Source organism: Carcharhinus amblyrhynchos, chromosome 18, assembly GCF_965287045.1.
Source record: "Carcharhinus amblyrhynchos chromosome 18, sCarAmb.v2.hapA, whole genome shotgun sequence".
Lineage (NCBI taxonomy): Eukaryota > Metazoa > Chordata > Chondrichthyes > Carcharhiniformes > Carcharhinidae > Carcharhinus > Carcharhinus amblyrhynchos.
Window position 1 is genome coordinate 21,832,135 of NC_137341.1, and position 12,905 is coordinate 21,845,039.

The 12,905-nt window shown below is 41.4% G+C and overlaps 1 protein-coding gene across 2 annotated transcripts in view; it reads left to right on the forward strand.

Annotated features, from left to right (window-relative positions):
* Positions 1 to 12,905, forward strand: part of lcmt1 (leucine carboxyl methyltransferase 1) — a 70,117-nt gene that overhangs the window by 23,025 nt on the left and 34,187 nt on the right. For both annotated transcript variants that reach the window (XM_080206531.1, XM_080206530.1), the window contains exons 6-7: positions 7,031 to 7,092; positions 9,186 to 9,288. In XM_080206531.1, the coding sequence (XP_080062657.1) occupies positions 7,031 to 7,092; positions 9,186 to 9,288 (165 nt within the window). The remainder of the gene's footprint in view (positions 1 to 7,030; positions 7,093 to 9,185; positions 9,289 to 12,905) is intronic.

Consider the following 12,905-nt stretch of genomic DNA (forward strand, 5'->3'; position numbering starts at 1 on the left):
GGACATGAGGCTTCCAAAGATTCCAAAAGTTCACGGCAAGGGTGAATTCAAATCCAAATGCAGCAATCTGTTGGTGCCTTTTGTTAAGTCCTAAATCACATGGTTGTTCTCAACCTTCTCCAGTTCTATTTATGATTGTCCACTGTCCAGTTACTGAGGGATTAATAGGCATGTATGATCCTTCAGTTCCACTGAGGAAGAAAAATTCCAAGGAAAGTGCCTATCATCTGTGGTTAATTAAAAGACACATGAGAGGTCAGAAGATCGGAAAGATAAAAAACATCAAATAATGACAAAAAGATTGATCGTTGGCTAGCTAATGGGAAACTGAGAGTTGGCATAAATGGGTCCTTTCCTGTTTGGCAGGATGTAACGAGTGGTGCGCCATGGGGATTAGTGCTGGGGCCTCAATATTTTGCAATTTATATAATGACTTGTATGAAGGGACTGAAGGTGTGGTTACTAAATTTTCTGATGACACAGATTGGTAGGAAAGTAAATTGTGAAGAGCATCATAGTGTCTGCCTGTCATGAGATTTAGTGAGTAGCTCAGCAATGCATAATCATTTTTTTGACTGGAAGATCGAGCATGGGAACCTGCCCTGCTAATCAGCAAGAAACCTGCCGATTATCCTGCCTTCCACTTAGTCTGCAAAGCAAAATAGAAAATTCCACCCATAGACGTTGTCCAGTGAAGTTAATCCTTTTGCAGCAGGCATGCTTTCCCTGAGTTATTTATTCATATCTATGGTCATGACTTATCCACTAGTTCTTTAGTTTCCTATATCCATTATAGCTTTGGATCTTGAATACTGTGTTACAGATTGTTGAATCTGGGGTAAATGCTTGCTGCACTTGACTATGGCAGTAGTTGCTAGGGTATGTGCAAGTAAAATAAAGCCAAAGTTTAAAATTATTATAATACAACAAGTGCACTTTGCAGATAATCCCAGTGCTGCACGGCTGGGTTCTGAACCAGCTCTTGTTGCAACAAAATATGAATTTTGGGATCATAAAACAGCACAGGAACAGATCCTTCAGCCCACAATGCTGTGCTGGACAAATGCCAAATTAAACAAATCCCTTCTGCCTGCCCTTGGTCCATATCCCTCTATTCCTTGCATATTCACGTGCTTATGTAAAAGCCCCTTAAATGCCGCAATTGTATCTGCCTCCATCCACATTTCCTTTGAACTTCCACCTCTCACCTTAAGTGCATGCCCCTTTGTATTAGACGTATCAACTCTGGGAAAAATGATTCTGACAGTCAACCCTATCTATGGCCCCTCATAATTTTACAGACTTCTATCAAGTCTCCCCTCAGCTTCTGTCACTCCAGAGAAAAGAACCCTAGTTTGTCCAGCTTCTCCTTATAGCTCATACCCTCTAATCCAGGCAGCATCCTGGTAAACATCTTTTGCACCCTCTCCAAAGCTTCCACATCCTCCATGTAATGTGGCGACCAAAATTGAACGCCATAATCTAAGTGGGGCCGAACCAAAGCTTTATAAGCAGCAACATAACATTCTGCTTCTTCTACTCAATGTCCTGACCAATAAAGGCAAAACACCCTTCCACCATTACTCTCTGATTTCTGACTTCTATGGCAAGCCGAATCCAAGCGGCCAAGTAACCACGGATCCCATGCATCTGCATCTTCTTCTGGATGAGCCTACCATGAGGGACCTTGTTGAAAATCCATGGAGACAACCCCACTGCCGCACTCTCATCTATCACCTTTGTCACATCCTTGAAAAAAATCAGTCAAGTTAGTAAGACATGGCCTGCCCTGCATTAAACTATACTGACTTCCCCAATTAGGCCATGCTTTTCCAAATAGGTGTAAATTCTATCCCAAAAAATCTTCTCCAATAGTTTCCCAACCACTGATGTGAGACTCACTGATCTATAATTTCCTGGATTATCCCCACTTCCTTTCTTCAAAAGAGGAACAACATTAGCTACTCATCAGTCCTTCATACCTTTCCAGTGGCAAGTAAGGACACAAAGATTTTTGTCAGAAACCCAGCAATCACTTCTCCTGCTTCTCTCAATAACCTGTGGTAGATCCCATTGGGTCTTGGGGACTTATCCACCTTAATGCTTTTCAAGAGACCCATAACCACTTCTTTCTTGATCTCTGAATGTCCTAGCTTATTAGCATGCTCCACACTCATCTCACTATTCTCCATGTCTTCCTCCTTGATGAATACCGAAACAATATACTCAATTTGGATCTCACCCACATCCTTTGCCTCCAAGCACAAGTTCCTTCCTTTATTCTTGAGTACTCCTACCCTCTCCCTAGTTATCCTCATGTTTTTAATGTATGTATAAGATGCCTTGAGATTCTCTTTAACCCTACTTGCCAAAGTCATTTCATGGCCCTTCCTTGCTTTCCTAATTCCCTGCTTGAGTTGTTTCTTAGCTTCACTATATTCCTCATGGGCCCTGTCCGATTTTAGCTTTCTAAACATTACATATGCTTCTTTTTACCTATTGACTGAATTCACAACCTCCCTCTTTATCCAAGGATTCCTTACCTTACCATCCTTCTCCTTCCTCCTTACTGGAACATGCCAATCCTGAACTCTGATTGGTATATCTTTAATCAATTGTTCCCAATTAACTCTCCCTAGCTCCTGCCCAAAACTCATAATTTGCTCTCCCCCAATTTAGAACCTTCCCTCAAAGTCCTGACTTATCCTTATAGCAATCTTAAAACTTAAGGAGTTGTGATCACTGTTTCTAAAATATTCTATCACTGAAAGATCAGTCACCTGGCCAGGCTCATTTGTCACTACAAGGTCCAGTATGGCTTCTCCTCTAGTTGGACTATCTACACACTGTTTCAAGAAACCCTCTTGGATGCACCAAATAAATTCTGCCCCGTCTAAGCCTCTTGCTCTAAGAAAGTCCCAGTCAATATTGGGGAAGTTAAAGTCAACCACGGTGACAACGCTTTTGTTATCATATCTCTGCGTTGACTGGTTTTCTACATATTTCAACTCCTTTGCCTATTAGTCATCGAAAAAAATCTGTGTAAACAAAATAATTGTGACTTGCAGTTGGCAGAAAGTCTGTCTCCATGGCCCAAATAATTACTAGTTGGGGGAGGACAGAAACAAAGTAATTTACATTATTGGAGTCCATGGCCAACTGAATGTCAGGGAGACGGATTACATTAAAACTAATATACTTCATTAATTTATTTCCTACAGCTGAACAACCATTTCCTATGATTATTAGACATTCTTTAGGAAAACAAGCATCACCTTTGGCCAGTAGAAATTTTGATTGTTCCTGTAGATAAAGTACAAACAAATCGAGTAATGATTTTGATCATTACCAGATGTTCCCATCAGGTGAGTAGTCTAGTATTGTCAGGGAAAGACACAAGGAATTAGTAAGACACGTTTTCTGATGTTGTGTATATAGTGTCGTCCATTATTTTCTCAAAAAAAGAGTGAACATGAGTCAGAGAATCGCACATCAGTTAGTTTGGCATCAGTAATAGGAAAATGCTTTGCCTTCTCCAGTTAATTCCCCGTGTCCCATACGAAGAGACATTACTAGAAAGGATCTCTTTCCTTGAGCATTGTCCCTCCCTTTAACGTCACCACTATCACACCATTTCAATCTTTTTCCTGTGCAAGGTTCTTAACCCTTCTGAATCTATCCCCAAACTTTAAAACGGTTGATCGTGCCATTCTCCACTCCAGAATGTCATTTGACTAGCTGAATCCACTCATATATTCATAAAATTGTTCACAGTGCACCTTCTCTCCTGAAAGCAGATTTGGCGGTCTGAAGCTCACTTGTGCAAAAATACACAGTCTAAACCTAGACTTTTTGGAGAAGCTGGAACATTAAATAAATTATTATGGAACATGAGGTTTGATGAATAATCATAATAATGTTGTTATAAAGTTTTTTTTTTAGTTTTGTTTAAAGCTATATTTTGGACAATTAGAAATTGCAATTAGAAGGGGGAGAAAGAAACACTTTTAAAAAGAGATAGAAAATGCAGAAGGGGACCATTTGGTCCAACATGTCTGCACCGACTCTTTGACAGAGCATCTTACCCAGGCCTACCCCTCCCCTATCCCCATAACCACACAAATTTACCTTGCTAATCCGCTTAACCTACATATCTTGGGACACGAAGGGGCAATTTAGCATGGCCAATCCACCTAATCTGCACATCTTTGGACTCTGGGAGGAAACCCACACAGGCACAAGGCGAATGTGCAAGCTCCATACAGATAGTTACCTAAGGGTGGAATTGATTCCAGGTCCCTGGCACTGTGAGGCAGCAATGCAAACTACTATGGCACCGTGCCGCTTTAAAGAATTCTCTGATTTGATGAGCCCACTGATAAAATAGGATGATGAAAAAATTTATAGCAAAGGTTTCATTCTAAATGTTGACAAAAATGTAATAGGAAATATAATTGGTGAACTGGAAATAGCTGCAAAAAAGCATTATATAGATGGCCCACAAAAATAGTTACTGACTAAATGGAAATTAATTTAACAATCTTTCAGTTTGTAGTTATAGTTCAATTCAGACAAGTTATTTCAATTTTTTTTTATTCATCGTAAGAAGTGAACATAGCTGGTAAGGCCAGTATTTATTGCCCACCTCCAATTCACCTTGAGCAGGTGGTGGTGGGCTGCCTGCTTGAACTATTCCATGAGGTATAGATATACCTGTGGTACTATTTGAGAGGGAATTCCAGTGACAGTGAAGGAGAGGTGATGTAGTTCCTGGTCGGTATGGTGTATGGCTTGGAACTTAAGTGGTGGTGTTTCTATACACCTGCTGATTTAGCCTGCCGAGTGGTAAAGGCCACATGCTTGAAAGATGCTATTGAAGGAACCAAGGTGAGTTGCTGCAGTGCATCTTAGTGCACACTACTGCCACTGTGTGCCAGTGGTGGAGGGAGTGAATGTTTAAGATGGGATGCTGATAAAGCAGGCTGCATCATCTTGGTTGGTGTTGAGCTTTTTGAATGTTGTTAGAGCTACACTTAACTAGGCAATTGGTGATTATTCCATGAGCACCTTGTTTTCTGCCTAGTAGATGGAGGACAGGTTTTAGGAGGCAGGAAGAGTTAGTTACTGCTGAATTTCCGGCCTCTAATTTCTGCATTTATATGGCTTTATAAGTTTCCTTGTCTGCATTAACAATCAGATTGTTGATGTTGAGGTTATTTAACATCAACAATGTCATTAAATGTCAAGAACAGATGAATAGATTCTGTGCCGTTGGAGAGGGTCATTGTTACCTAGCACTTTTGTGTGTGAATGATATTTGCTACTTATCAGCTGAAGTCTGTATATTGTTCAGGCTTGTGGACACAGACTTCTTCAGTATCTGAATTGAATATTCCCATACCTTCCATCTCTTTTTATGGTTGAGAGTATACTGGGGCAATAGGATTGGATTTGTTTTGCCTTTTATGGGTAAGACATAACTGGGTAACTTTCCATAAGTTAGGAAGATGCCAATGTTGTAGCTGTACTGGAACAGTTGGCTGGGACACAGCTAGTTCTGGAGCACAAGTCTTCAATTCTACAGATGGGATGTTGACGATTCCTATAGCTGCTGTATCCACTCATCTATTTCTTGATATCACGTGGAGTGAATCAAATTGGCTGAAGACTGGCATTTGTGATGATAGGGACTTGTGATAAAGGAGGCTGATATAGATCGTCCACATGACGCTTATGGTTGCAAATGATTGCCCCAGTCATTTTTCACTGATACAGTGAACTCTATTGCCATTAAACTTGGATATGTTTGTGGAGCCTTTGCTTCGAGTTAATTGTTTAATTGTCAACCACCAGTCATGACTAGATGTAGCATGGTTTGATTGTTGGTTGTGAGATTGCTAAGATGTGTCTATAGCCTGCTGCTTCCACTGTATAGAATGCATGTAGTGTTTTGTAGCTTCACCAGGTTGACAACTCACTTTTGGGTATGCCTGCTGCTCCTCATACACACTATTGACTGAACCAGGCTTCTCTCCTGATTTGGATGGTAATGATAGAGTGAGAGATGATGCTGTATGAAGAGGTTATAGACTGTAGTTTAATACAACTGCTGCTGGTCCACAAAGCCTCATGAATGTCTAGTTTTTGAGCTGCTAGATCTGATTAATCTTCCATTGCCATTGATGGATACATGCAACAGGTTGATACTGTCATCGACAGATACAGCTGTGACAAGTAGATTGGTGAACACACGGTCAAGTAAGTTTTTTTTTAAGAGCCCAATCTGGCAAAAATGTCCTTTGGCACTCAGTCAGCTAAATGTTACCGGACCACTTTTGAACATTGAAGTATCTTTCTTCTCGCCTTGTCCCAAGTACATTGTGTCTTTGCTACCCCCAGTGAGCCTATGTCAGGGAAGACTTGACTTGTCTATGGCTCCGCTCTCCAATATTGAGAAATTACCCAGACATTAGTGAGGAGGACTTTGCAGGTTTGACTGAGCTGAGTGTGCTTTTGTTGTTTCTGGTATCTAGGTTGATACTGACTGGTCAGCTCAGTTTTACTCTTATTTTGTTTTCTGATTGCGGTTTGTTACAATGTATGGCTTGTAGGCTTTTAAGAACAGTTAAGAGTCAAGCACATTTCTATAGGTCTAGACTCAGATATAGGTCAGTGCCCCTGAAGGACACTAGTGAACTATTTGGGTTTTTAATGACAAAATGGTAGTTTGACCATTATTACTCAAACTAGCTTATCATTCCAGATGTATTAATTCATTGAATTTAAATGCCCTCAGTCTCATGGTGGGATTTGAACTCATCTCTCCAGAGTGTTAGTTTGATATTTTAAGTAAGGATCTGTTTTGTTATATTTGATATGTGAAATATGAGATGAATGTTATTAAAAATGGGTCTTTAATATTTTTGTACAAGTGATTTACAATCGAAATTTCTTGTTTTTACTTTGCATCAGTTGAAAAAATCATAAGATTACTAAGAAACAACATGTAACTATTTGCTTCTTGCTACAGAACAAAGCCTCCATTGTCAAAGCCAATTATAGAAACACATTCAAGTAGTAGCCTGCTGATAGGTGAGGAAAAAAAATTATACTTGTTTATTATCACTTTCAAAATGTAATGAAGTAAAACAATGACTGAAATGGACTGATCTTTGGTCCAATGGTATAATTTCTCCTTGAGCCCAACTGGGTTAATGAACTGTGCATCTCAACTACACCTGACTTTTTTGAGAACCACGTTACAAGCCTACGAAGCCTGATGAGTTATGAATCTCACTAGTGGCCAGGCTCACGAGTTATCTGCCCTTAGAATACATAGATATACCTTTGTTCATGTTAAGTTAGGCATAGTTAGGCACAACAAGGTAGGAACTTACAGTATTTGAAATCTCTTTATCTTAGTAAAGGGTTAATTATAGGCAGATGTTGACATTAACTTAAAGATTTACTTTATAAATAAACGCCTCTAAATAGGAACACCTTCCATGGAGGGAGGCAGGGAATGTTGCTGCGATGCACCATCAACCTTGGGAATTGCATCTTAATTTGAATTATTAAGTTTCCTTTAAAGTTTGAATTTATTTTTGTTACACTGGGTAATATTTTCCTTTCAAATGGGGCACTTAATTATTTTTGATTCCTTTAAAAGAACATAAGAAATAGGAGCAGGAGTAGGCCATCTAGCCCCTCGAGCCTGCCCCGCCATTCAATAAGATCATGGCTGATCTGAAGTGGCTCAGTTCCACTTTCCTGCTTTCTCCCCATAACCCTTAATCCCCTTGCCTACCAAAAACCTACTTACCCGCGTCTTAAATATATTTAGCGAGGTAGCCTCCACCATTTCAACGGGCAGAGAATTCCAGAGATTCACCACCCTTTGAGTGAAGAAGTTCCTCCTCAACTCCGTTCTAAACTGCACCCCCCCCCCCCCCCCCACCGCCCCATCTTGAGGCTGTGCCCTCTAGTCCTGCTGTCCTTTCTGAGCGGGAAGAACCTCTCCACCTCTACCCTATCCATCCCTTTCATCATCTTATATGTCTCAATGAGATCCCCCCTCAGCCTTCTAAACTCTAACGAGTACAAGCCCAGTCTATTCAGCCTCTCCTCATAGCTCAACCCCCTCAACTCCGGTATCAGCCTAGTGAACCTCCTCTGCACTCCCTCCAAGGCCAAAATATCCTTGCGCAAGTGCGGCGACCAAAACTGCACACAGTACTCCAGCTGCGGCCTCACCAGTGCCCTGTACAGTTGCAGCAAGACCTCCCTACTTTATATTCAATCCCCCTTGCTATGAAGACCAGCATCCCATTCGCCTTCCTGACCACCTGCTGCACCTGTCGGCTCGGTTTTTGCGACCCATGCACAAGGACCGCCAGGTCCCTGTGCACCGTAGCATGCTGCAGCTTTTCGCCCTGTAAGTAGTAGTCCGTCCTACTATTATTCCTACCAAAGTGGATAACCTCACACTTGCCAACATTGTATTCCATCTGCCAGGTCCTCGCCCACTCGCTCAGCCTATCTAGATCCCTCTGCAGACTTTCCACACCCTCCGCACAATTTGCTGTTCCACTTATCTTTGTGTCATCAGCAAATTTCAGCACCTTACACTCGGCTCCCTCCTCCAGATCATCTATATAAATGATAAATAGCTGAGGCCCCAGCACCGATCCCTGGGGCACTCCACTAGTCACCAACCGCCAATCCGAATAGCACCCATTGACACCCACTCTCTGCCTCCTATTTGACAGCCAATCCCCTATCCACGCTAACACCTTACCCCCAACTCCATGCCCCCTAACCTTCTGTAACAACCTTTTGTGTGGCACCTTATCAAACGCCTTCTGAAAATCGAGAAACACCACATCCACCGGTTCCCCTCTAGTATAAATAGGCACAGACTGAAACTAGTGATTGGTTTAGAGGGTACATGTTTGTGATATTTATCTCTTGTAAATAAATGCCTAGAAAAGTGTGTAAAGATTGGTATAGGTATCTATCTTTCAGCACCTAACATTCAGGATTGCAACAAAAAAAGTCATCTCCCAACCCTTTCATTTTGAGAACACTAATTCAAAATTATTTGCTTCTCAATTTCATTTTCTAACTGTAGCTTTCTGTAAATGACGACAGAGTTTTCAGTTAAAGATTTTTTGCAAATTTACTAGATGGCTGCAGCATGGATTCCGATCGATACAGTATTATAGGACAAGATCTCCGTGACCTGCCTGTATTAATGGAAAGATTGAAGAAACTTGGCTTAAATACAAAGTAAGTTTATTCTTCTGAAATTGAAATGCAATTTAAAGACAATCTTGTCACTCTTCCATTACAGTCATGAATTTATTCTATAAGACTGTAATCATACTGCATTATCGCACCCCACCCTCTGAAGCTTTTTGTAGTATATCACCTGGAGAAAACCCATGCAGACATGAGGAGAATGTCCAAACTCCACACAGACAGTGACCCAAGCTGGGAATCGAACCAAGGTCCCTGGAGCTGTGAAACATTAGTGCTAACCAATGTGCCATTTGTGCCGCCCAAGGGTCTATCTTATACTCGCACCCCCCTCTCTCCCTGCCCCGTCGCCCCCCCCCCCCCCCCACCACCCAGTTCCCACTTTTTTTTTGTTCTCTGCATGCAGCTCTGAAGAGATACTGTCCAAAAACACAGTCAGATTTCACATGTATAGAGCTGGGCACCATCGATATCTCACCATTGCCTCTTGAGTTTTAAGTTAACAATGTTCTCTGATCCAGCCATCATCCTCCACACTCAGCTCATCCAAAATTCTGCTGTGTCCTATCTCTCAACACATCTTGTTTATCCATCACTTCTACCTTTGCTGACTTACATTGGCTCCCATCTCTAAATGAGAGCATAGGTAGAAGAGTTGATCATTCAGTCCCTCAAGTTTGTTATTCAGTGAGATCCTAGCTCCATTTTATATTTATATCTTAGCTCCATTTATCTGCTTTGTCTCCATATCACTTAATACCCTTGCACCAACAAAAATCTAATCAATCTCAAAATTAATATTAATTCAAGTAGCATCTACTGCCAGTAGTTGAGAATTCCAGCTTCCGTCACCCGTTGTGTGAAGAAACATTTCTTAAATTCTCTCCTGAATGGCCTGATTCTGATTTTAAGGTTATGCCTCCATGTCTTGGATTCTCACCAATTTCTCTTACCTACCCCACCAATTCTTGTCAAAAATCTTTCTTTGACTTTAACCTTCTATATTCCAGGGATACAAACCTAGTTTATATAATGTCTTCTCATAACCTAACACAATTTAATCATTTGTTTTTGTTTGAAAGTTAAGTAAATCACAAATGAAAGCTGGCAGTAATGTTGGCCATTAAGCTGTCGGATTCTTGTAAAAGCCTAGTGGCTCATTAAAGTCCTTTAGAGAAAGAAACCCACTGTTCTTTCTTGGTCTTGCTTGTATGCAACTCCAAACACACAACAATGTGGTTAACTTTTTATTGCCTTCTGAAATGGCCCAGCAAGTTGTATCAAACCGCTACAAAGAAGTACAATAAAAATAAAACCAAACATACCATCTGACATCAAATAAAGCATTCGATTTGGATATGACAAAGGCAGACACAGCCCAGTCAGCTCTTCAAAGTCCTCCTAATTAATATGTGGGCACTTTGCCAAAGATGGCAGAGTTGACCAACAGACTTTAACAACAGTCCAACATAGTTTCAATCACTAAATCATACCCATCCACCAACATCCCAGACTCTTCCACCACCATCCCTGGGTATGTCCTGTCCTACCACTAGATGGCAGTATATGGCACAAAATTGTTGGGAATTGGTCCAAGTAATTGTTAAGAATGATGCCAGACCCTCTGAAATCCAATGTCATTAGGCCAAATTGGAGCAAGGAAACCTCCTGCTGCCTGCCACTTCAGTCAGCCAATGAATCGAAGCTTGTCCAGCTTCGACGGTAGTCGGAAGCAGCAGTGCATGTGGTAAGAGCACAGAAGGGCTCTGGGTCACTTTAATGCCCAACACCAAAGAGTGATTGTGTAGTATATACACTTGTGCCCTGAAGGAGATAGCTGTCAGACTGATCTTGCAGCAGCTGGTGAGGGAATCAACAAGAGGGAAAAACCTATTGAGCCTTGTCCTCTTTAGTTTACTTTCACTGATACAATTTTCCATGTCCATCTGAGGAATTACAAATGGAACTGACCACTTTTCAATTATGAACAAACATCACACTTAGAACCTTATGAGAGAAAAGGTCATTGATAAAGCAGCTGAAGATGGCGGGGTCTAGGAAACTGCCTGAGATAGTTGGCCTCCTACAATCAGAACCATTTCTTTTGTGCTTCGTATTTTATGAAGGATGCTTGACACTACACTTGGTCAAATGCTACCTTGATGTTACTTTCACTTCATCTCTGGAATTCAGCTGTTTTGTCCATTTTGGACTCCAGGCTATAATAAGGTCGAGAGTGCTCCCAAGCTGATCATTGGTGAAGAGATTTGTGGCAAGTTCCATTTTTAAAATACTGCCAACGACCCTTAACATACTTTGCTGAGTGAAAGTAGGTAGATGGAGCTAATTGGCTGCATTTAATTTACCTTGCTTTCGTTGGGCAGGATGTGCCTGGGTAAACGCAAGCAGGAGCGAGAGGAGCAGCACAAGCAGGGGCAAAACTACAAGGCGAGAGAAAGACATAATCATATCACTCTTTAAAAGTATTATCACTGGTAGACAGACAGATGATTGGCGTGTGACGACTTTCTAACCCACAGATCACAATCAATAAAGATAGGCAACAACACCGCCTCAGCGATTATCCTCAATACTGGTGCCCCACAAAGCTGTGTCCTCAGCCCCTTACTTTACTCCTTATACACAAACATGTGGCCAAATTCCGTTCCAACTCCATTTTCAAGTTTGCTAACGACACCAGTATAGTGGGTTAGATCTCAAATAATGTCAAGACAGCATTATTAAGGACCCTGTGCACCCCAGACACGTTCTCTTCCATCAGAAGTGGCTTCTTCTCTGCGGCCATCAGACTAATATATAACCATATATTAAGCTAATCTTTCTCTACACCCGATCTGTAACTGCCACACTATATTCTGCACCCTCCTTTCCTTCTCCCTTAAGTACTCTATGAACAGTGTTTTATTTGTATAGTGCACAAGAAACAATACTTTTCACTATCCCAATATCTGTGACGATAATAAATCAAATATGTTTGTTAGTCCCTGCCCTACAAAGCTTGGTCTCCAGTCGGCTATGATTTCCCTGCCGCTCGGCCAACATGCGACTCCACTGGGACTATGTGGCGGTTGGTGTGCAATGACCATCCCATGTTAAAAGAATCTAATGTAAGAAGTCTCTCAACACCAGGTTAAAGTCCAACAGGTTTATTTGGTAGCAAAAGCTGCCAGCTTTTGGAGCACTGCTCCTTCGTCAGGTAAGTGGGACTTTTGTTCACAAACAAGGCATATAAAGACAAACTCAGTTTACAAAATAATGATCGGAATGCGAGTCTTTACAGAAAATCAAGTCTTAAATGTATAGACAATGTGAGTGGAGAGAGCGTTAAGCACAGTTTAAAGAGATGTGTATTGTCTCCAGCCAGGACAGTTAGTGAGATTTTGCAAGCCCAGGCAAGTCGTGGGGATTACAGATAGTATGACATGAACTCAAGATCCCAGTTGAAGCCGTCCTCGTGTGCAGAACTTGGCTATCAGTTTCTGCTCAGTGACTCTGCATTGTCGTCAGGAAGAGAACACTCTTGCCTGTTGATTGTTGAGCGTGTTCTTTCATCCGTTGTTGTAGCGCCTGCACGGTCTCCCCAACATACCATGCCTCGGGACATCCTTTCCTGCATCGTAACAGGT